Source organism: Anopheles cruzii, chromosome 2 (genome assembly GCF_943734635.1).
Source record: "Anopheles cruzii chromosome 2, idAnoCruzAS_RS32_06, whole genome shotgun sequence".
In the NCBI taxonomy this organism is placed as follows: Eukaryota; Metazoa; Arthropoda; class Insecta; order Diptera; family Culicidae; genus Anopheles; species Anopheles cruzii.
The window spans coordinates 16,411,229-16,436,387 of NC_069144.1; the positions used below are offsets into that span (position 1 = coordinate 16,411,229).

General features: G+C 46.5%; 1 protein-coding gene across 1 annotated transcript; it reads right to left on the minus strand.

Moving 5' to 3' along the window:
* Positions 1 to 2,383: 2,383 nt before the first annotated feature.
* LOC128278546 (cysteine-rich motor neuron 1 protein) lies at positions 2,384 to 23,481 on the minus strand. Its single transcript, XM_053017275.1, has 5 exons — positions 23,279 to 23,481; positions 17,103 to 17,230; positions 5,012 to 5,184; positions 4,824 to 4,908; positions 2,384 to 2,391 (listed from the first exon to the last, which is right to left on the minus strand). The coding sequence occupies exons 1-5, from the start codon at positions 23,479 to 23,481 to the stop codon at positions 2,384 to 2,386; spliced, it is 597 nt and encodes a 198-aa protein (XP_052873235.1).
* Between the last annotated feature and the right edge of the window lie 1,678 nt (positions 23,482 to 25,159).

The following is a 25,159-nucleotide window of genomic DNA, read 5'->3' on the forward strand; positions in this document are numbered from 1 at the left end:
AGCTTCGGAACACTAGAGCTGCAGCGTTTCGATGGCGTTACGAAAATAAATCATTAGGTCCTTAAACTTTGAACAATTTAAGTCATCATAATATTGCGCCATCATGTAACAATGAAATCGCCAAAAGTTTCATCGTAATGAAATTTAATTTCAAAAGCTGTAAGAGTGAAAGAGAGATTCCCAAACTACTGGATTGCACACTTTCTACATCTACCGTAACTTTTAGTGCAAATTTACGTATTCCTAAATGTACAATAATGCAGATGCAAATGAGTTCTTCAAACTCCAGTCCACCAATTTATGATTTTGTGCCTTAAATTATTACTTGATATGTTCTCCTGCCGTTTTATGCAAATCCAAATGCAATATGAATTATTTCATATTACTTTTCTACCATGAATAAGTTGAGTTGAAGATGAAAGCTTACGAAAAGGCACCGGTGTGGCACGATCATTAAGAACCCGTCCCCCCGGGGGTACATAATGGTATCACGATCCGCGCAGATATCATCCCAAGCAATGGGCTCATTAAATTATTGAATAAAGCAATTATTCTTCTCCGTCGGCCACCGGACAGCGACCGCTAATGGCTAATTGCTTTGGGAGATGTACGACTGAAAGCATTTTCCCCAAATCCATCCCCAAAAACTCAAGCCCGCTTTGCTCTCCGATGGTCTGCGATGGCCTGCAGCGATAGCCGACCGCCCGGACTAATGATCTACTCCGTTCTACTCCCCAGATAAACAACGTCACCGACGCCGACGACGACGACGACGGTCGTCTTCTTCTACCAATGGCCAGTGGCGATAACACACGCACCGAACTTCAAATTAAATCCCTTGATTGGCTCCCGAGTGCTCGGAGGGATTTGGCTATGAAGCTCAAACTCATCTTTGCTAAGCTCCGCCGAAGTGGGACTAACTCTCGGCCAGGAGCGTCGCCGCCGCCGACGACGACGACGATGATGACGCTTGTGCTCGAGCGACGTCGCTTCGATCGGTAGTCCCCGAGCGTCACCAGGCGAGCCACAAGCCGACATCTTGAGATAACGACGATTACCAACCGAACCCCCCCCCGGGTGCGGAGTCTAAAAAACCATAAATCTTCCCCATAATCGATCAGATCTCGCTTAATCGATGGTCGCCGTGGCCTTTTCCGGTGCTCGGCTCTCGCCAGTGTAGAGCGTACTCCGGAGAACTTCTTGGCAAAGTTCTTACCCACACACACACCCGTGCCCGACCAGCGTGCTACAGCTGCCGACCGGAGGATGGTGGAGCGTAATCTTTCAACTTATTTCAATTTTCCTAACCTCAAGCCGTGCACACTTCAGCGCACGAAGCGAGTTAGTCCAGCCCAAGACGATGCGCCCAGCTTCCGGAGTAACCAACCCACCGATACGCCAGCACGAAATTAATCTCGATAGTAAATCAATGGTGCGGGCTACCTCTCGACGACGACGACGACGACGGCCACGGAAAGGACTAACCTCCAGGAAAAGTGGACTTCGTAACGATGATGATGGTAGCACTTGTCTTCGTGGACCGCGCACCGAGGGCTCTCAAAATCCGGACCGAAAGCGTGGCCGAGCGTAAGGAATTTACTTTACTACTACACTTCCCTGCCACGCCGCCACGAAAAATGTCTTCCATAAATTTCGCTTTCCTTCTGCATTCTCCACTCGACCGATCGGCCGGCTTCACATTGTTGTCCATTGTTGGGCACCCAACTTCAGGGACCCCGCCATCGTACATCCGGTTGACTGACTACTGCGGCACGTGTCCTCTGAGAAAACGTACCTTCACTTCTTGTAGAGATTTGTCCAGAGTTTGGAACCAAGGCGCGCTCTAGAAGGACAGAACTTTTGTTATTAAAACGTTGGACTGGACTCTAATATTGCAATTCTCTGGCTTGCTCGGTTCCAGAGCTTCGATTTTTAACATCGCACAGCTGCGAAACTGCAGAAACTCATGGAAACTTACGGAGCGCTAGTGCGGGTTGCCTGAGGAGCAGCGGCTCCTAATGGAGCCGGAGCTCTGCTGGGCCGCCTTTGCAAGTCGCTACGTTGACGAGGAAAGAAACCACCGGCCGGCCACTTGCGCACTCGCTCACATCTTGATGAACTATGAAGAACTTTGATCGCTGGTAGCCAGCCCGAGGACGGTGTTTTGATTTTATCAAATACTGCTTGCACCACGGCTTGCGACGGCTCCCTACCCGAAGTCCGACTCGTAGTGTGGAATGTTGAACCAAAAGTAAAAGCAACATTTTCCTTATTCTTTCTCCTTTTTCCTGCTAAAGCGAAATTGAGCCAATGAAAGCATTCCGCAGACCACCAGTGTATACCCATGGTCCGATGGGTGCAACTCTCGGGTGTAAGTAATAGCCTAGCGGGCTACAATGAACAGGAGAGTTTTATGTGTTATGCCGTAGCACTTGTGCTGTTGCCGTTCAACGAATTTCTGCACTTTTTGGCGTAGACTAGCAGACTGCCAGCGCAGTGGACCAAGTACGATGCAAAATCTGATCGTCGGTCGCGTTGCTACGGGGGAGTGCAATCGTGAATGTTGCAGTGGCATGGGCTCCGGCTGGCGCTGGTGCCCATACCACCACGAAACCAAGGAGAATATTAATGAATTTTGGCTTCTTTCATCGCTTAGCACTGTTGACACGCAGAGGGAGAAAGTGAAAACGAAGTAAGTAAATTGTTTGGCCGGCCAACCGTTCGCCGACAATCGTTTCGAACGTTCACCGGAAATTGCACTTCCATCAGTGGCCTCATCATACTGCTCGGGCTCTCGGGTATGGCTCTGGACCGACAATTGTTTTGAAAGCACTCGAAAAACATCGTACCCGATTACCGAACGAAAATATAGCTACGCAGTTGTCCTATTTCAATTGCAGCTCATATAAAGATCCTGTAAATTATCTGCTTAGGCATACTTTTGCGCTAAGCTACATGGTTATGGCATTCACTTAATAGGTTAAAACTGACGACGACTGAATGGTTTCGTGTAACGGCGCAACACGTCACAAGACTTTATTTATTTTTATCCGATCTAGCTTAATAGTTTCCCAACAAATGACCCCCATTTGCTTCTGAAACCATCGTGACCACTTTGATGATGACCAAAGTGACGGTACATCGATGCAAGTGTCTTACTTCGAGAGGCCAAACTGGACCTAACGATGCTCGGGTATGCGGGGACACGGATGCCGAGTAATTGGAGTACCGTACACACTGTGCTGTAATCAATGGTTTACAAAGTACCGGGAGCTGAGGTGTGTTTACTATCCGGACGATAAAAGTGTTTTTACAGCACCGATACTCATCACCGTTCCTTAGTTCCGAATCGTCGCTCTCAACGATCTACTCCAGTACGCTTAAATTACCAAGCACTCCTGGGCTCGTAGAACACGTAGGACTAAATTGTTTGATTAACTCTCTCTCTCTTCGGCCATCAACATCCGGTTCGAGAAAAAAAGGACATTAAACGCACTATCGATACCCATAAAAGTAGACGATTCAACGAAATTCATTATCTTTCCCACCATCACCATTTTATGGCACTCGGCTTCTCTATCTAGAGAGCGACAGGGCGGTCATTTCACTTACCTGGAAAAGCTTTTTTCTCCTCCTGCCCCGGTGGGTGATAACAGATTCTGGAAAATCGAAGAGAAAAAAGCGGAGGGGGAAACCGTTGAAAAGTGTGTACCGTGGCTGGCCGGCGTTGAAGCCACTGGCCGGATCGAACGAAGTGTAACAAAATGCATTAAACACTTGCTCTCTAGTGTTTAATGAAGTTGCAAAACACTAACAAACGGCGGACGGGCGGTCCGGTTTGCTGGCTCAGCTCATTGTGAAGCGCCGTGAGAGCTTATCGTGAGCGTTTCGGATGAGTGAACTTTTGATGGGGCTTCCGATGTGAGGCGGTGCGTTGATTATCTGCAACGGCTTGGCGCCGGAAATCCGCTTGTGGCAATCTGCACGGAGTTCCGGCAAAGTGTCACCGGAGCGTGGCTAATTGTTGGCACAATTTCACAATGAGTATTGAGGCGATTAATGGTGTTCTAAAACAATTTGCCGATGGCCAAGTCGCCCATGGTAGAAGGTCTCAAACGTTCTTCTGAAAGCTTAATTGGTACCATGAAACTAGTGAGCATAGTTTGTTATCTGCGATTTATCAAAATGGGTTTAACACTCTTAAACACCTTTTTGAAGGAGAAAATGCTGACGAAAATACAAACAAATTATTTCATCCACTCGAAAAATTGTCCGCAGCATAACAATTATGTCTACTTTTCAACATGCTGAGGTGAAATCTGTTCACAGCAACGTCCTCTGTGATGACCGTCCTACTGGCTGCTACCTGTGGCCACGGTCAGTGACCACGAAATCGTTTTATTATCTCGTTACACAGGCCAGGCAGCATCCACGATGGTACCATCCGATGTTTCCGAAGAACCTTCGGGGCACGAAACACCCACCTGGGAATAAGTGAAGCTAGTTCGCTTTTAATTAAACGCTGGCATTTGGTCGTAAAAGCGTTTGTGGCCTGCGACCGCTGCGCGGTGGGTGTCTCCTGAGGTTGTTTTATGGTTTTTCTCATAACTAGGGATGGGTTTTTTGATATTTTTATTGCCTTTCTTTATCTTAATTGGTCAGCCAATGATGTCTTCCTATTTGCGTAAAGTACAGTTAGTCGCTACCGAGAAAACTAAACTCTCTAGTATTCGAATAATATGTATGTCTCTGCCTTTCTCGGGCAGCTTTGAAGCACCTTTTGAACATAAAATTTACTCTTCAACACACAGCAGAAAACTTACCAAAGCTAATCCTCGGTGGTGCCGTGTAGTCTTCGTCAAACTCTAGCTCCGTTTTCACTAGATTCTCTATATTGAGCTGACACTCCTGGGAAACGAAAGAAAGGTGAAAAACAACAGTTCGCTACACTCAACTCTGGCATACAAAACAGACCCGGAAACAAAAGCAAGAACCGAGAACGGCGGCTTACCTCCATGTTTTTGAAATCCCACTTGCTGATCGCTTTACTCCGGCACAGCCGTATCCGGTCCCAGCATTTGCACTTCCGGTTGACAATCTCGCAGCCCGGTTCGATCAGCACCGTATCCGGACAATTGGCCCCTCCCGGTCGATCGCCACCCTGACTGGTGCTCTGTGGAACGTCTGAGGAAACGGAAGGCACATGACAATCAGAAACGAAGGCATTTTCTAAAAGTAAAAACACGAAACACGGTCAGAATGAATAATATCGACTGCACCCACTGTTGGTTCCGGCGCCGGAACTGCTTTTCCAACTTAATTGGGCCCCAAAGGTGTTTGTCGGCACCTTACTGTCTCACTTTGTCTTCTGTGTTCCGATGTCGATCCTCGATGAGAAGTGAATTTTAAGACAAAATGAAAATTGGCCCAACTAGTGATTGGTGCGAGTTGAGTTTCTCGGAAAAGTTTGTTCCCCAGAAGCGGCCCATAGTGTCGACTACCGACGGAGTTTTAAGGCAAAAAATGCATTTCAAACACATTATGCAAATAGCGAAAAGGACAATGTGCGCACTCGACTTAAAGATAAACAGACGACGACAGTGGTTGATTTTATCGGAGATTTATTGTGGAATTCCGGCGTCCATATTTAATTTGGATTCTGCTTTGTTTACCTAAGCCCCATAAAAACCGGTAACTCAATAAAACCCCCAGAGCCAAGAGCCATTGATTGGTCCCAGCGACGTCAATTAGGAGGGTTCGACATTCCGCCAGCGAGTTCCGCCGCCCGATTGGGTTGATTGATATTTTGCGACAACGACGTCTAGCATACTTTGTGCCGTTGTCCCGAACGCAGACAAATCAAGACGACGCGCCATGCGCACCCATACACACACACACACCCACATACACACATACTTCCAGTCTATTCGTGTCCTTCTACGTGCCTTGCACGGAACGCACGTCACCCCGGCCGAAGACGGTAAATAGTACATCGAGCAGGGGACAAATATTTTTCAAACCTCTGTTCAAATAAACCACTTTTTCCAATTTTCCTTTCCCATATCTTAGGGCCGGCGTGGTACGGAAAAAAAATCACAAAACAAAAAGGATCATCCAATTTGATCGAGAGACTCCGGCCGGTCCGGGCTTTGGGTACGTTTGGCAATTTCTCTTTGGCAAATAAACGAATGACGGGAACCCCGAAGCCAAACACTCCGATCGAAGCCCAGATTGTCTCCGCAAACAGGCGGTACCGGGGCCCTTTTCCGCTCGGGCCATAGGCGTTACTTCCCTGGGGTCACTACTGGAAGCCTGGGCAAAGAACGTCACAGAGACCTACCTCGACCAGGCACCCCGCTAAATGCCGCCAAACGGCGTGTTTGTACGCCTGGGAATTGGGCTTTCTTTTCAAATGAGAAAGGTTGAAAGACAGAGAGAGAGAGAAAGAGACAGAGACAGAGAGAGAGCGATAACATCCTCAAGCTTTTCTGTAATGAAAAGGAAACTTCATCTCTGTCTCTCGGAATCGAATCTCCGCCAGCGCGATCCATCATAGGTTCGAGTTCGCCCAATCATCCTGCACACAAAAAAGGAACGCAAAAATGGCAATCCCAACAACCAAATTTGACAAACGAGAAGTTTCTTGGAAATTTGTGTCGCTTTCGAGGGCGAAACCGAGGGGGAGGGGAAAAAGGAAAACGTCCTCCAGCGCCGTCGGCGGTCCATTTTGGAAGATAAAATAAGAAAAGCAAACTGCCAAAGTACACGCACAATCCAAACAACATCTAGCCCAAATGGTACCAATTGAAAATTGGCGTAGGCAGCCGTTCTCCGTGATTTTATGCGGAGAGCTAGCTTCGCAGGAAGAATGCAGAGATGGATAGGAAAGGATGGGCCTTCGGAAAGACCTCGAAAGACTCCCGGGCACCGAGAAGCCACAGGGTTAAAACGGTTTCGATCTAATGCAAATTTATTGTCCCCTTTTTCACTTCACCTCTTTTGCGTTCCTTGTGAGGTTGGGGTTTTTCCTGGGTGGCTTTCATCTTTTTGGCCGGATTGCCTTTCGGGTTACGGATCGTTTGCTATCTATTGCTGTTCGTGTTTTTTTTCTGTGAGCCCAAACTCACCTGCGCCGACTCAAGCCTTGTGCACCGGCGTTCCGCCGGCTTAAGACGACCGCTCGGTGTCCTTCGCCAAGGATCGCCGTTTTTTTCTGCTGCGGAACCAAAAAAAATATTTTGCAAATGGTCGCGCTACGGCCCGCACGACGGTGCTTTGGTGAAGGCAAAATATGTAAACGATGATGGAAAATCACCCAATCACTCCCGGGGTACGCCTCACCAGGGAATAATAATAATAATAATGCACAAAGAGCTAGGGTCGAAAGAAAATCGGGTTCCGAGGGACAAGCAGTCACTGTTTTTTTGTAGTTTTTCTTTGGCACGAGTTGAGGGTCATTTGATTGAATGCTTCAAATCACCCCAGACGACTCGCAAAAAAATAATAAAATTATGCGTAAACATTACTCGCAAATCATTAGCGACCAGGCGCCTCCATCGAAATCCTTCGGTCGGGCCTCTTATGGCGGTCAAGGGCCGACCTTTCGGGAAATTACCTTAACATTATTATCATCATCATCTACACCCTTTCGTGAGCCCGATCGATCATTTCAACAACACACTGAAGGAAAAGCACTTTTTTGGAACGTTGGGAATCCAAAATATTAGCTCGCGTGACGATGTGGGCTGACAGTATGTCATTCCCCAGTCAGTGCCTTTTTTCTGGACGAAACGTTATTCGATTCAAGGCTCGAGATTTGCGCAAAAGTTCCATCTTCTTGCGAACATCCAAACGAACGTCATGAGCCCTGAGCATTAGGAGCTTTCATGCGAAAACCCAGACCAACTGTATCTCTCTGTAATCCCGTCGTCTGATGTTGGCCCGGCTTTACCCTCTTCCAGCATTGATGTACACCTCGCCGCCTGGTTTGGCTTCGTTTGAAACAGCATGTTTGTGGCAGCAATTCATAGAAATTCCATGGGCCACACATGCCACTCAAAAGCAAACTTGCGTTTGCGTGCCGTGCACGTGGCCGTGTAATTAATTCGAAATAACATTTTGGCCCCATTTTTAATCTGACAAAACCAACAGGCCAGACCATTCTGCACGGTCGGCCGGCTCACGGGCAGCACCTTCATCACGTGCCATTCCATTATTTTGCCATCACCGGCCGTGTTGGATCCGGTTTTTACTCGGCCCACCACCGTTTGACCCAGAAAAGGCGCCCATCCACTCCCATCCAAACGAGACATGTTTGCTACATTTTACATATTTATGTCACCATCGTTTGCCGTTTCCCGTGGTCGTTTCCATGCGGATGACGATTTGGTAGGCCAGATCACTGGACTTCGGAGAGCGGGGCCTCTGAGCTCTGATTTGATTGTGAGCGGATGAACATTTAATAAGGCTTGTACCGATCCGGCTACCCGGAAACCGGGATCAAAATGCGCAAATTGGGTCTTTAGCCCCTGGACGGTCCAGCGACAACCATGCGAGCTGTTTCGTAGTCGAGGGTGTCTGTGGGATCATCGACGTCCAGAGTTTGATTTCATTTGGTGGTGGAAATTTCATTATCGTGACACTGGGGCGTGAAATGGAATGCCATCGAAAACGTGGGGCTTTGATATGACTAATTGATTCATATTGGTCTCCGATTATATTCCACCAATTGGATACATTATAATGAAAATCACGTACCCGTGGCGGTGCACGGTCTGCCAAAAACCGGGGGTCCGGATGTTTGTTGCAACTGTCGGACTGCCATCCGAATGGTCATTGTCTGTCCATTTGTGATTAAATTTGTTTATCACCCTTCGAGTGTAAATTTAATTTCAATATCAGGTTCGTCGGGTTTTTGTTACAAAAATGTAATTAGTTTTTTGCATAATTCAACTAATTAATGGACCAATTATTTCATTTGTAAGCATAAGGGGATCTCGTCACGTATAACAATACATTTTTTGTAAAATGGACAACTAGTATTTGGCCTTAAAAAAGCGTCCGCAAGTTGATGGTCCCACGAGCACACATCACATCACATTTCACATTAAACCATTCGCCAATGTGTCGCCCGTCCAAGGCATCATTATTCGACCGTAACACGTGCCGTCTATTTCTGCGCCACTCGATCAGCCACTGTCCTTCACCTGGAGTGCAATGAAGCGAGGCCATAATCATAAGCATAACCATAAAGCACGTGTAAGCCAGCAGTGTGTGGTGAACGCCATTGTTTCTGGTGTGCCAAAAACGAAGTGTAACAAGCAAAGCAGCTTCCAAATCGGGAAAGTCAATTTGTTTCCCCCGGTGAAGATTTTCCCGGTGGTGAGTTATAAAACAAGGTCAACTCCTAAGCCAGCTGGCACCGGGAACCAATCGGCACCAGAAACGCAAAACGACCAACGACGACTCGCGGACTCGATTTTCTTGGCTTTCATCGCAGGGCCCGAGAACCCCCCCGGGCGAAAGACCTGCAAAAAAGCCACCACCGTTCGTCGTCGTTGAATGGAATAAATTTATTCCGGAATCTAATAAATGCCGCTCGGAGCGAAAGCGAGGCTACGTTGCGACTATTAAGGGGCGTCGAAGGTTTTGGGTGAACGAATTGAGCGAACGAATTCCAGGTCGGACGCGAGGATAATGGGAAAATTGTGACCCATCGTTGAGGCTGGCGGGAGGTGATGAAGATTTTCCCGAACATAATCGCCCGAAACCGTACGGCAAATGTCAGCAACATCCTCCGGGAAGGTTGGACTCGTAACGACACGTCGACTAAACAAATGTTGCTGCAACATCGCAACGCGGACTTTCCTGCCATAAGCATTTATTTTCAGCACCCACTCGGCCAATATTTTTCCATCCCCACGCTTTCCACAAAGGAAAAAGAATAGCATGTGGCCAAGGCCACCGGACTGGAATGCTTTTAAGCGCGGAATCGAATGTCGGGACTGAGCGGAGCGGAGCGAAAAGAAAAGTTCGCCCAAAAAGCAGCACATTGCCAGGGTGGAAGTAGAATTTTGATAAACCAGGCAGTAGTTGCTAAGTCGGGCCCCGATGGCGAGGGATTAAGATCATCATTCAGAGCGCCCGGCAAATGGCTTTATCGGTGACACGATCCTAATGTGTGGCGAAAGGCGGCTTTATTTTTGGAGAAGTCAGCAGAAAGCTTTTCCCCTTGCGCTGCGAATATCAAATCCATTAAAGAATGAAACCACACAGAACAGTGACACTTCGTCGGAACTGGAACCAAGAGCAACGAATTCCCAGAATAATGAGCGACAGTTTGGTGGTAAAGCCTGTCCCACGTCAAATCGGGAAAAGTTGTATGTCTACTAGCAGCGCCTCTGGTGGTCGGATTTCGAATGTTTTGACAGCTATGTCTTTAGTAAACATTCGACTTTCAGTGCTGAAAGTTTCATCTTGGTACGTGGAGTTTATAAAAAGTTATGCTAAATGGAACTCGAAAGAAGAAAAATAATTCTGCACACTCACGTCGAGAACCCCACGTGGTCTGCGTTAAAAATCGCAAAAACACTAAAATTCGCAAAATCAACTGTATATGCTGTGCTCCACCGCTTCTGGGAACGCAATACCATAGACCGAAAGATTCGGAGTAAACGTCATAGTGAAACAAAGGACCGGCAGCTGAAGTGGAAGGTTTTAAGATCAATCAAGGCAAATCCTGGACTTTCGTTTCGGGATATTGCGAAAAAACATGGTACCAGCAAAAGTACTGTCCACAGGATCTGTCTACGAAGTGGCTACTGTTCTTTCCTTGCATCTAAGCATCCAAACAGGACACTGAAGCAAAATCTAGTCGCTAAAACACGCGCTAGAAAGTTGTACGAGAAGGTGCTGACGAAGTACAATGGATGCTTGCTTATGGACGACGAAACATACGTGAAAATGGATTTTGGACAGCTTCCTGGACCCAAATATTATCTTGCCACGGCACGGGGAGATGTCCCCTCCAAATTTAAATTTGTATTCGCCAATAAATTTGCACGGAAACTGATGATCTGGCAAGGAATTTGCACCTGTGGTCGGAAAACCAAGGTTTTCATCACAAACAAGACGATGACTTCAACACTGTATAAGGAAGAGTGCCTCAAAAAGCGAGTTATACCATTTATTAGGTCACACAAAGGTCCGGTTAAGTTTTGGCCTGATTTAGCAAGCTGCCACTACAGCAGGGAGGTAGTTCAGTGGTACCATGACAATAAGGTGGATTTTATCACGAAAGATATCAACCCACCAAATTGCCCTGAACTCCGCCCAATCGAAAACTATTGGGCAATAATTAAAAGGAAGATGAAGAAAAGTGGAAAGGTGATGCGAGATGCTGCAGAAATGGCGAGAAATTGGAATAAATTAGCCGCTGAGGTGGACCAGAAGACTGTGCAAAAAATGATGGCGCGCATTCCAAAGAAAGTTCGTGATTTCATCCGACGAGCAACAAAATAAATTTATAAGATTTTTCTCTTAAAGTACAATAAAATACCTTCATTTTGACACCTTTACATGTTTCCTAAGACAAACCAACCCCGAGATAGAGCTAATGCAATTGTTCCCGATTTGACGTGGGACAGGCTTTAGCCTTCGGTGAATGACGAGGGGGCCAAAGGCAATCCCTTAAGCAACTTAAGCAACAGAATAAACAAAGCAGTAAAGCCTGCGTATCGAGTTTCCACTTCGTTACCGAAGAGCCGGAAAGTGTGTTGAAGGTTTGCCACCAAGACGGAGCCATCAGGAGTCGTCCTACAGCTACTGACGCGGAACACATACGTCAGAGGCTTTTGATTTTTCACCTGTTTTTTTTCTGTAACCTATCCATGATTGACAACTTTCGAGAGAGCTCATACCGCGAAGAGAAGTGTGTGGTAAAATCTGTCAACATGATCGATGCCTTTTTGTGGCACTTCACTTTGCATCGACTGAAGGCGACTAATGGTCTCGCTATGTTACGGGAACGGGGTTGTTGTATTTTTGTCACAAAAGGCAACAGATAAGAACGTGATTTCGACACTTTAAAGAAACAATATTCAAATTATTAGTTAATAATCTCTTGGATGAGTTACCGAAAATGTTTCTTTTTTCAAATTGTGGCAGATTCATATAACCTACAAAGAAAGCTTTGAAATGAAAATCGTGGATCAATCCACACGTAGGAGATAGCAGGCTCTATCAAGAACCGATGAACCCTTGAATTCGGCATTTGGACTGTTCATAAACAAAAAAAAAACGCATCAATGTGGCTGTTTTGCTGCATAATCCTGCCTGGCGCAGGACACACTCCAGCAACTGGTCGATTCGGTACGTGAAGCGCTGCATAAATGCACAGCGGGGTTTCGGCGGAGAACAATCATAGAAAGTTTTAGGCGCTTGAATGCAGCTTCCCTCGACGGAGCGACTGCGCATTAGCATATAAAACACTTCATTTTCTTTTCTCAACCGAACCGCCCGACCGCCAGTTGCTCCGTTTGTTTTCGCTGCCAAACATTCTGGAAGACGCATAAATTGTGAGATTTTGTACGAATTATTCATGAGTTAAAGCTAACTCCCGCCGAAGTCATCCTTAAAGGTCATTCCGTGGATGGGACCGCCACTGTTTCATGGAAAGCGAAATATGACAGATAATGTGACTCTTCATCTTTTCTAGTCAGGTATTCAACGGGGGAGACTGTCACATTGGAAGGCGCTGTCGCTCCGCAGGTCCCTGGAGAGCGATTCCGGCAACAGCCAGCTCAGCAAATCAATTTTGGGTGCCTTCAATTCCTTCGGCTCTATCAGATGTATGGAAATTCAATTCATTCGTTGTGCAGTGACTGAACAATATCAGCGTCACCAAAAATGGCTTTGTTTGCCGTGATTCTTTATTAAACATTAGTTAACACATTTTTAGTTGAGCTTTAGTTTAACAACGTGTAAGGTTATTCTTGAAGAATAACAAAAATGGAACAAGATCACGTTTTAAAAGCGATGATTTTTGTGAAAAGACTATCGTTCCAGCTAAAACCTGTCAGACGCAGTCGGTGGCATGATACCTGCAAGCATCCAGCACCTGTCAGGACCTCGGCCGGCATCTTTCTTTTAATTTGGGTGACAAATTATTTTCAACAGATGCCGGTGACATTTCTGAATTCTCCGTAGGATCATCACACAACCAGGGCTTTTAGGCTGCGCGCACATGCTGGCGCGTTGAGAGCTTATGTAAAAAAGGTTGACCTTTCCCTCATTAAGATCGTGCCCGGACGAGCCGGCGCAGCTGTCTGTCTGTGTAACAATGACATGTGACAGAGGTATTTCTTTACCGGGATACATTTGACACCAGTTTTGCGAAGGTTTTTCGTTTACCTTCCTAACCATGCATTCGGTTCCTCTGTTTCGGATTGGACAGCGTGCAGTATTGTATTTTTCTTTGAAACCTAATTTCAATAAACCCTAATTCTTTTTGTCGTTCAAACCTCGTTTCAGGTAAGACTTACGCTTCCGCTTTGAGGTACCTCAAATTGTGCCGGACCGGTACACTCTTGGCGAACCGATTGTAAATTGGCTTTTCGTTAGACTATATTTTCACTTCGACCTATGTATGCATCACGGGCCCTCGGACCTATGAGTGAGACCACAGAGATCCAATTTCCACTACCGTTGACTACAGCATTCGTTTTTGACTATTGTGACCCTTCTTTTCCTTCCTTCAAACTCTCTTTCTCTCTCTTGCTCTCCTTGCGGGGCAGTCCTGGTAATAAAAAGCGATCAACTTCAGCGTCAGGCAACTTTCACCCGAGATTGCGATACCTCGGAGGTGTCGTGCATTCACCGATGCCTCTCCGGGAACATGAATCTGAGTTCGTGCGCGCTCGAGCGCATACGAATCCACTTGGCCTCGATTTCATCGCGCTGTAAAAAAGGCACTCCCTTCCGTGATACGGGCGGCCACTGTGGACCTACGAAAAACGAAAAGAACCATCTACGGAACAACCCAGAATGTGTATGCAGTAGACACAAAAAGTCCTCCTGTTCTGCTTCACCATAATCAACATCCCCAAGGACGGGCGTAAAGGGTGTTCCATCTGGAGTCGAACGATTCCACAGCCGAATACGTACTACCAATTTATGAACTATAGAGACTGATTCCGGGAGACCTTCGGGACCAGGCACTCCGCTTCAAACAGGCAGCATCGCTAACGTATCGGTCACATGCAACCACAATTCACCACACACATGTCGAGGGTGCATGTCTGGCCGAGTGTCTCAGTTCTATCCCACAGGAAGATATAGGGTACGTAATTTAGATCCTCCAGTACACCTCATTCTTGCGGCAGAGGAATTCCATCCGTGAGCTCGGTTCTCCGGTCGATCCTTTTTTACTGGGCCATGCTTCTCCAACCAATGGCAAACAATGAGATGAATGGGGCAACCACACAGGAACATCCACCAAATGGGTTAATCTATCCGGAAAGGTGAAACCACCCGGAGCTCCCCACGTTGCCGGTTCCCATTTTGGGTTCACCTCAATGACAACATTGGCACCGGAGGTCGTGGTTGCTAGCTCGGGCTGGGTTCCCGGAAAAGTGGTTTGTAATAAATTAAAGCTTTTACTCCCGGGAAGGCAACGGGAACTACTAACTTGCAGCGGGAAGTGGTGCACTGTCGCATGGGACAGTAGACGACAGAACCACCGGCTTCAGCGTTCGAGTGTGGAGTGTAAACTGAGAAGATAATTTGCAACAGAGTCATCCGTATCCGCAGCGATTCCTGCACGATTTATATAAGTCGTGCTATCTTTCTCTCTCGTTCTCACTCTTTCTCTCTCTTTCTGTCTTTCTCTACTGACTCATGCTGTCAGTTGGCTCCACAAGAGGCGAGTTTCTAGTGTGCCAAGGTTTGTGATTTGTTTACATTCCATTACTCTGTGCCTGCGGGATCTCTCTTTCTCACTCTCTCCGATGTTAAAAGAAAAATAACTCCGGAACAAATACCCGGAAGAGGAACATTACCAACAGCACGGCCACACTGAGCACAAGGAATAAAAACAGGAAGTACCGGCAGTGGGAATGTTTGGAAGCAGCAAGTAATGCCACTTTGACCCACGGCCAATCGAGAGGCAGCCAGGCTGTGCGGTAATTTATTGCTGTCATAATAAAGAGACCGTAACATCAAACAATCAGGCAAGCCGCCGATCTCCGGCTGGCACTGATTACTGACACTTCCGTGAGCGCTCACTGGGTCACATCGTAAACCGTTTCACTCTACCGCATCACTGACAGCGAATAATGCACCGGTACGTCCTTCGGTTTCAATCGAATTACTGTCACCAGGTGCCGGTCCAGATTAGGATCGCGAATTATTTGCCTCATTCTCGGCTCGTCTGCACGATCGCATCTCCGGACCAAACCAGACCAGATCTGATCATTGATAAACTTCCTCCCTCGATCTCTGCGGGTTGCTCGACTCAAAACAATGTCACCCGTCCGGAGTCCACCAATGGTTGGACCGTGGTTCTAGATGCCAACGACAGAACGGTAGGGAATTACTTTTCGAACAGATTTAATTTCTTTTTAATTAAATCTCCTCTCGGCGCGGCACTCTGGCCGTCCTCGCCGAGCGCAGACCATCCTCTGTCGACGACAGAAGATGGTCTACGTTTGAAGAAGTGAAGCTCTACAACGCACGCGGTGAAGCTAATATTTACTTCGTCCGCTGATGTTTGTCCGCCTGTCTGGCATTTGTTGCGCTCTTCTCCTTTGCGCTCTTCTTGTTGATCTTGTTAAACTCTACTTTTCGGAATGCACCATGTCTTGAACGCTGACAGATTAAACGCTACTTTAACAACACTCAACGATGGGTTTTCTGGAAATGTTTGGTGCTAATGTAGGAATAGTTCAACAACAAAAACCGAGTGAGCAGAAAAATTTCAGTTTCATTTGAATTTACCGAAACGTAAAGAAGTTATATCCCTTGAAAACCAGGCACATTAGCACGATCAATGACACGACTCTCTGACAGCTCTGCAAGGATACGAACTGGTAGTATGTGGCGGGTCGTTTCGAACAAGACGCTGTTCCAGCAGGGCGCGTAAAAGTTCTTGGTCAATTTTTAAATGAGGATATATTTATTCTGCAAACAAACTGTATAAATGCTCCGACTGATGGGCACCATCTTGGCCAGCCCGAGGATTAGCCATGGTAATCGTGTTTGCTCTACCATCTCTCGGGAGGACCTCTAGGGAGTCGTTTTATATAATCTAACTAAGGCACTCGTTCGTTTCGGTTCCGTTTTGGCGCTAAAGTTTTCCTCCCGTTCCAGTTTCAGTTTTGTGTTCCTCGCCGTTCGCTTATTTGAGGCAAAATAAAGGCCAAGGGCACTACTTAAGGAACGTTTAATGTCGTTAGAGTGGTCGTTAAGCCAGGAACATTCACTGGTTCAGTGGAAAGTCTTTATAAACGCGCATTACGCTGTACAACCGTATCGGTTTCCATGACTTTGGATGTATCAAAGCTATTGCATCGTCAACTTGTTTACTTCCAAACCATTTACTATAAATACTTTATTGAAATCAATACGACGTGAATCATCATTGTTTGAAGTGTTTTAACGTTAATTTCAATCCGATTTGCTTGCACACCGGACAAAGAATGAACAAAACGAATCAAATAATAATGGACCACTGTATAAATAACAAACACTAATGAAATGGTGTGCTTACAAAGGCCACACTCATTGATTATTGTCGCTTTTTTTATCTCCACACATCCATTATCATCGTGTAATGAAAGCCTCTCATCACCCACTTGCTGTCAACAATTTATGACGTCCCGATGGCAGGATTAAGGGCATGTAATCAGGGCCTCATTAGCGGACATCAATTTGTTTTGCCGTCCGTCTCGTCTAACAGGAAGTCACCGCTACAGCAGCCATTCCACCGTACCGTGGCCAGTTCACTGTTTGAAACTCCCTAACAGTGCTAAGGGGGCTACAAAAATTTGCACAAAACCATCCAACCTGGGGCTTAATAATGGTGATTGCCGAACGAATAAACTTACCCATGCACACGCCAGAACCGCCGACCGGTGGTTTCGAAACGCAGCTAAGTGGCGGTTCGCAAGCGCCGGAAAAGCCACCCGGACCACCGCAAGCCTCGCCAAGCGTCCTGGCACACACCTTGCAGCACCTGCCGAGAGGGAAAGAGAAAGAGCATAAAATAGCATAAATGAGGGGCAAAAAACTGCGGTTAAAAACTAGAAATGTTACGATTCAGAAATTAGAGAGCCCGTCAGAGCATAGTACACCAACATCACCAACCCGACAAAAAAGCGCCGGAAATGGGCCGGGAGCCACACTGAACCGAAGCACGAATCAATGAGCATTGTTAGCCTCCCTGGGGGAGGAGGAAAATTGACTGTGCGCCGTGTGGCAAAATAATTCATCGCTCCACGGAAACCGGTGTGTTGGAACCTGTCGAGTGGAGATTACGCTCGAAAGGCTATAAAATTTAACAATCAACCTGCTGCTGCTGCCACTGTCGAAAATGGCTAATGGGTGCCCGTCGGTCGGTCGGTTGGTCCGGGTTTTATGGTTATTTTGAAATGTAAGAAGGCGAAGGCTCGAAACGTGTGGCGGTTTGTGGTGGGTGCCAAAAAATACGGGGCGACCCAGCAAATATTCAGTGAAATAACTTTCGTGTTCAACCGGCTCCCCGCCAAACTGGCAACTGTTCTTTTTACCTTCGTTACTCAACCGGAATCGTATTTCGAACATTCGGGTTTTCGGTTAGTTCGGTGGCTTACCGGACCACCAGCACCAGTCTGATGGCTTAATGATGCTTGCTCGTGTGTGAGAGAAGTGGGTGGAAAGTTTATTGCGATGAGAAAAGTTTAGTTTTTATTTTTCGACAGCCACCATGCGCCTCCATTTGTTTTTATGGTTGGAAGTTGAACCACTAACCGTGGTCGAACTGTATTTTTGTATGGCGAGCCGTTTCAAAACACTGATACAGAAAGGCAAGTAAGGTTGATTTATGTTCTGTTGTGCCGCTTCTCCGTGCAGCTAACTGTAAATGTGTAAAATTTCTTCCTTGAATAGCTCTTGTCGGCAACTATTAAGACTTATTATCTGCAGTCAATGATAATTTGCTTTCTGTGGGCGATGTGGCAGAACCTTCTCTATACAAAGCTCTTCCCTTTTGAAACTTTTTCCACTTATTTACAGTGCGCCAAAAGTGTAAAGTCGAGCAGTTCGGTAACACTTTCGTGTATCTGTTACGACGGTGAAACATGTGGTTAACTACGACGACATTTCAAATAAAGCTTTGAATATTAGCATTACTTATTTATAACCTGCATAAATAGTTTTCTACGATTTTTTGAGTAAGTCATGATTTTTGTTTTTACTTTTCTTTATTGCAACAATTCTCGATCAGACAATATTCCGTTTGGATGTGCGGACTTATGTCGGATCGGCTAGTTTGTGATAAAATATTGAAAACAATTCGAATGGAAAACAAATTGTCTAAATTCACTCTCTCTCTCTTCCTTTTAACAACTTCATCACTAGTTGTTCCGTGAATACGGCCTTTCCTCGATAGACTTCGTAGTTTTCTACCCCCAGCCGGGAAACAATTCAGCGGAGGCGGACAAATGACCAACGGTAGTGTTAAATAACCAAAAACGGTGAACTTTTCGACCCACGCTATCTATAAAACCGGGTCGCTTTTACTCTGGATGTCGGCCTCATGAAATAAAAAATTAAGGCCCAGAGTAATGCAAAAGGTCTTTCGTGCGGAGAATATCCCTATGATGATGATCATGGTATGGACGTGGGGCCACATCGTTCGGGAAAAGGTCTAAGGTCCCCGGCCCTTGGGGGTCAGCTCTTCCGTTCCCCTCTTCTACTAATACTAAAAATTGAACGGTAAAAAGTTTTTCCCTTGCTTCTCGGCGGCACAGTTCACACACCAACACTGCCCGTGAGCTCGGCGAACGGAGTTTTACTATCAGCAAATAATCAGTACACTTTCTTGGGTCCGGCCGCACCAACCGGTGTCGATGTTTAGGGATTTTCTTCTTCTCCACCCAACGTCTCCCCACCATAACACTCGGCCCACAAGCGTTCCTGCGTGAAAAAAGCAAAAAAAAAACTAAAATTCATAGAACCTCCGGAACCCCCGTGGCACAGGATTGGGGTTTGCTGCGACCGGCTTTCATTCCGTTGAATATTCATCGTCCGTCGTGATTTCGCTCCATTTCGGCCCACTATCCTGCTCCAGGCCGGTCCGATGCAGTCGCTCACATGGCGAAAATGAAGTGGCACGAGTTTCCCGGGAAAACTTCTCCTTGTGAACCACGTGAACCACGAAAAAAAAAACTCGAATCGAATGAGTGGAGGGATTCGAGCCTCAATGTCCAGAGGGCTGCCTATGGAATGGGTCGACTAAAAAAACGGAGTCCACCAGCAGGAGTAGGTTCCGGGAGTTTGGACCTTGAGAAGGTGTTGAAGAGTGATATCGAAGAAAGAAAAAACCAGCCAACTTTCGAGGGGTGTAAAAACTAGAAGCTGAAACATTTGAACCAGCCTCTCCTGCTTTGAACTCCTGCTGCTCGTGGCATGCAAATGAAATGAACTTAAGGATTGCTCTCTGAGTCTGGAGTTTATTTGGGCCTTGCTCCCGACGGACAATAGAGAGACACTCTGGCATTTGCTGTCAATTAAATTTCACATTCAAACAGCTCTGAGAAGTTTCACCAATTTTAGTAAATGCCTTAGAATGTAGCAAATGCTGATTAAATTATAGGCCATAAGTGAGTAAAGAGTACTTGGAGTAAATCCAAAGTAAAGTTAATTTCATATTACCGATAAGTCTTTCACTGAATATTACTGAATCAACTCGAAACTGCCCGAAAGCTTCGAGCGAGCTCTGGCATTTCAACTAATCCTTCTTAAATGCCATGCGAAAAGGATTTTCAGGCTCAACGGTGACAGACAGAATGAAAAAATATGGGCATAATGTGTCGGTCTTAGAGCCACCTATACCATTACGTGCTGGACGGCCCATTTGGCAGCCGAGGAAGAAGATGAACGGTCGCTGTGTTCTACTTTTTTCGGTTCTGCTCGTTTTTGCTCGATGAGTGAGCTTTCCTCAGGTGGCGTCTTGCTCGCTTACTATTTTCTGTTCATATGTCGCTTTCTTTCTTGTGCTTTGCACAAATTTTAATCCTTTCACTCAACTACCCTTATTTCCTTACTCTCCTAATGTTCTCTCTCGTTTTTCTACCTCTTCGTCATACGGCAGGTTGGCCATTTTCGTGCAGAAACTGAATAAAAAGTGTATCCGAGTGTAGCGCTACCCGCCGGGCCGAACCGAAAGGTGACGGTAATTAGCGTACGAAGCGTCAGTGCGAAGAAATCGATCGGTAGCCAATTGGGGGGATGGTACAGGTTGTGCGCCTTCTCGGCCCACTTTCGCCGGCCACCTTCCCATCCGTGAGTTGGTGGAAACTTTATCCGCTGCTCGGGATTTGAGAAGTTTTCGTTCCCGATTTCCCGAAACGGTCGCTTCACACGAAGCCACCATAAATTAGGCGTTCAAGGCCCAAGCGGTCGGTAGCCCAGCGGACCCAGCGGGCTCCGTCCGTGGCAAGTACTTCCGTTCGGGCGGCGATGGCCCTGGTTGGTGGTTTGGTAAAGCGGGGTGTTAATTGCACTATTTGCCAGATATAAGGCAGAAGCCGAAGCAACCGGTTTTCCCGCTACGGCTAACCGTATTTCGGCCCGAAGGAATCCACTGGCGCGCCTATGCCAGCCACCTGCCGGTGGTGGACGATAAAGTAGCTAATTTATGGCTTGTAGTTCACATCGATACCGGTGCTGGCATTGCGAGCGACATTTATGAGTGCTGGTGGGCGTAACGATTGCCTCTATTGCTTCGATGGTGTTTTCTTGTGGATGAGAAAATTTGAAACAATCGACCCGATTTGCCTTTTTTCTCACCCTAGCGTTAGTGAACATGTTTTAGTTAAGTACCATTAATCATTGGCTAGTTACAGTCATTACAATTAAGAGCGTATCATTGTTGATTCGAGTCTCGACAAATTTATTTCAAATCTTTCTTCAAGTTCTATAACTTGATGGATGTTCAGCCTTTTTCAAATTATTTAAAAGACTCACTCATTATATCATGAACAAAGCTTACTGTAGTTCATTTATTTTTGTTTAACATGGATTTAAGTGAGCATTAAAATTATGAAATTTAGAATTAGCGATTTCAAATTGGAATTACAAATACAACAAAAAGCAGTTTCTTATGTTTAAAGTAACAAATTTCAATACATAAATAGACAGAGTTTCGAGTACCGTTCACAAGAGAACTCCAATCGAATACTGATCGATTGCTCTCCAATCACACAGCTCAACTTGCATCCAACGGGCAGCAGAGCTCAGTCGAAAACCCCAAAACATATTCAAAACTTTCATCAATACATGAATGTTTCACAATATTTTGTCATATCACCGAAATCTTTCGCCCTTAACAGCAGCCAAAGAAGCCACACGAACACAAACGGTGGATAAGAGAAAGTTGGGCTACGTGTGTTTCTTTGGTATGTAAATCTTGTTTTGGGTAAACTTTGGGCACCAAAGATTTTGCAGTGTGGTGGAAGGAACGGAACGGAGCCCATCGGCGAAGTACGATAAGAAACTACCGGAGCTGCCCAGAGGGGGCAGAAAGTCACAATCCTGCGCCAAGCAAGAAAGGGAAATAAAAATGAAATCGGTACTCGTATATCCCGCCGGGGCTTAGCGTGGCCTACACAACTTTCGGGCTGCCAAATGTGCCGCAATCGACCGAACTTGTAAGCACCTCCCGGCACCAAAGCCGCTCGAATGCTGAACACCATTAGCATTATCAGCTTTGGCGCCCGAAGCGATTCGGTTTTCGCGTGGTACGCGTCGAACTTTGTTGTGCTCGAGCGCAGGACGATTCGGCTGGTGGTTGAAGAAATCATGCCCCGGGAACCAACATGGCCGGTGACCTGCTGACCGTAGTGGCCCTTCATGGATTGGGGCACCGAGTTTACTTTTGCTGCCCGCATTCCATCTTATATTTTTCCACAAATATTAGCTTTCTATGCCCACGGTTCTGAACCAATTCCAGCAAGCAGCACAACTTCACCCGAGTGCCGAAAGCGAAATAGTTTCGATTCGCTTTTATTTATCCACAAATGCTGGCGGCCGACGGTTTGTTTATATTGTGCGCCTATTTGTCGAACGGCGCAAAACTCCAAACCCAATCCTGTATTAATTAATGATTAATAAAACAGACTCTCCAAAAGTCGTTCCAAAGTCGTCGCACTCTTTTATGATATTGAAAAAGCAAAACTCTACCAAGACAAACACCCGGCCCGAGCAGCGCCACGCGTTTGATCATGTATTCTCTTTCAACAACGGAGTTACAGCGTTGTAGATTAAAAGGTTCCCGAAAAAGGTTCTACACCGTCCTCGGCTCACCAAATTATGCCCTTCGCGCTGTACCCAGGGCGCTCTAGCTCACCGCCGTGCGGATCCAGAAATCGTCGTGCGTCATCATCATGTAAAATGGTAATCCCGCCTCGGAGCACACCCATGATCCCATTTCCCTGAAAAGCCAAACACATTAGAATGTTTTGAAAATTGGGGCTCGAAAAACTTGTTGCAACTTTTTTCGGGTGCTCGGGTGCTGCCATTCTCATTCAAATTTTGGAGCTCTTGGGCGAGCCCGTTCCAATTAGTTTCAATGGCCCGGATATGCTGCCCGGCGATCCCGAAGCAGTTCAACCGGACTCTTTTTGCTGCTGGCGAGAGGTGATAATAAACTGGAATTCTAATGAAGTACTCTTCCGGTAAGTGTTTGGGTGTTTTATGACAATAGAGGTCAGGCCAAATCGGCAGTGACCGACTAGTTGAATCCACTATTTTAGTTTAAAAAATGAGAGAAAGATTTTTGACCTTGAGTTTTTTTTACTTGATCCGGAAGGTATGGACAGCGTACAACATCTGGTACAGAACGTACGAAAAAAGTGGCAACATTTGCCCGTTTTTTGCTGCCTCTGTAACGGGAACCATTAAAAGTGGGAAGCAATCCCGGGAACGATTCCCGGGAGGAGGACAAAATTGGCCAAATCGAGAGGGCGTCAGACTGCCGTAGTGTGAAAGGGAGAGAACAAAAACGGTACGAAAGGATACTCACTTGCAAGGGTCCCACACGATGTAGCCCTTCCCGGGGCAGTCCTCCGGGCGTATGATGTCACACTCGTCCGGGTTGCAGACACACTTCAGGCCGAAAGTTTTCACATTCAGCACCATCAGACAGTAGATGAGCAGCTTAATGCTGAAATTTATCGTCGATATGCTGCCGTTGAGCGCCAGGATGGCCGCTAGAACTTTTCCCATTTTCTCGCCCATCGATTCATGGCATGTCCTTCGTGGGAAGGTTGGTCTGCACGGGGCGCTGGCGGTGGTTCGCTTGCCAGGCTTCACCTTGTTTTTGTTGGACTTTCGTTAAAACCCCTCCTAGAAACACACTCAAACACCGGGCGACACACAGAGACTTTCCGCACTCTAAATTACGTACTTGGGCGATTCACTGAACGGAAATGAAAATGGAAACTTACAATTTATTTATTTTGCTTATTTTAAGCAACAAATTTTGTTAACTAAGCGCCAAAAGTAGCAACAGCAGCAGCAATGGTTCACTAATCCTATGCGCAGATACGAACACCGGAAACGATAAATAAAAGCGGAAAAAAATGCGCACGTTCGCTATTTAAAATTTTAGGCGCCAACCGACCGAGTTCCTCAGCAGTTCCACCATCGCTCGGCTCCTCGCAAAGGACTGCAAACATCCCCCAGAGCAGACCGTTTAGGTGCGTGAAAAGCTCTCTGCCGGAAGACGACAAATGAATATTCGCGCCTTGGGCCCGCCACTCAAGCGCATCGCTGAAAGGCGCGTAAATTACCGTCGAGATTTATTTTGTTTTACTGATTTTTTTTGTTATTGCGTCGTTTCCACGCAGCCCAGACCGACCACTTTGAGCCCTGTCAAAGCCTCGCTTCCGGCCGAAAAGCCGAAGAGAAATAAAACCAAAAAAACAGGACGCCCAAGAAGCACGATGACAGGCGTTCTGCTGTGGGTCGGTGGGATCGGTGGGCGCTCCAAACGAACTGTCTGTGGTGCATAAAATCGTAATTTACAACACGGTCGGTGACGATTGTGGGCCACAATTTTAACGGACCACCGTGTTTGAGATTTTTGCTCCACGCTCCACGGTACGGCAGATGTAATTCGAGTGTCACAGTAATCGTTCGTCGCGCTTAAGCTTGACTGTCCTTTAAACGGTTAACACCGGGTTTGAGGGTTTGGAACCGTTACGTGCAGGAAAATCGATGATGCAGCACTTTAAGCATTCCGGTAGGGTTCGATGGGACCTGTTGGGAGATACGCAAACACAAAATACGCATTAGTGTGAGGGCACTCGGCGAAGCATTAAAGCGAACCGGAGTGTTACATTGAGGGCCACCCCTGATGTGGCTTTTGATTTCCGAATCAGAAAAACTCTCATCCTCGAAACCGTCATCGGCAGTGATTGTTCACCGGGTTCGCCATACACATTGTATCAACCGCAAAAGCTGCAGCGGCGGATACCGACCGTTTGGGATGCGTTTGACTCAATTTTACACTCCGCGATGGGGCGGTTTTCATTCATCGCAATAATTTCGAGCATTGAAAAAACGCCCATAACATAAGCCGCAAACAGTGTTGCTGATTGACACACCAGAAAATCAGCTTTTATTCATCCGCCTGCCAAACGGGTTGTGGCCACGTGTGGATATCACGCACGAGCGCCCGTGGTTGATACGTGGTATTAAGTAGCATAACAGAGGAGAGTGTAAAACGTAATCCTCAAGCTCTGGCAACATTGTAGCAAAGTCTCCGACAAACAATTACTTTCGACGGAGATACTGCCGATGGCGATATGCACAATGTTGCGCCCCGTTGTCGGTTTATTAACGGACTTAACACGCCTGTCTGCAGCGAAAACATTGAGTCAGTGGCAATTGTTCGGGTACC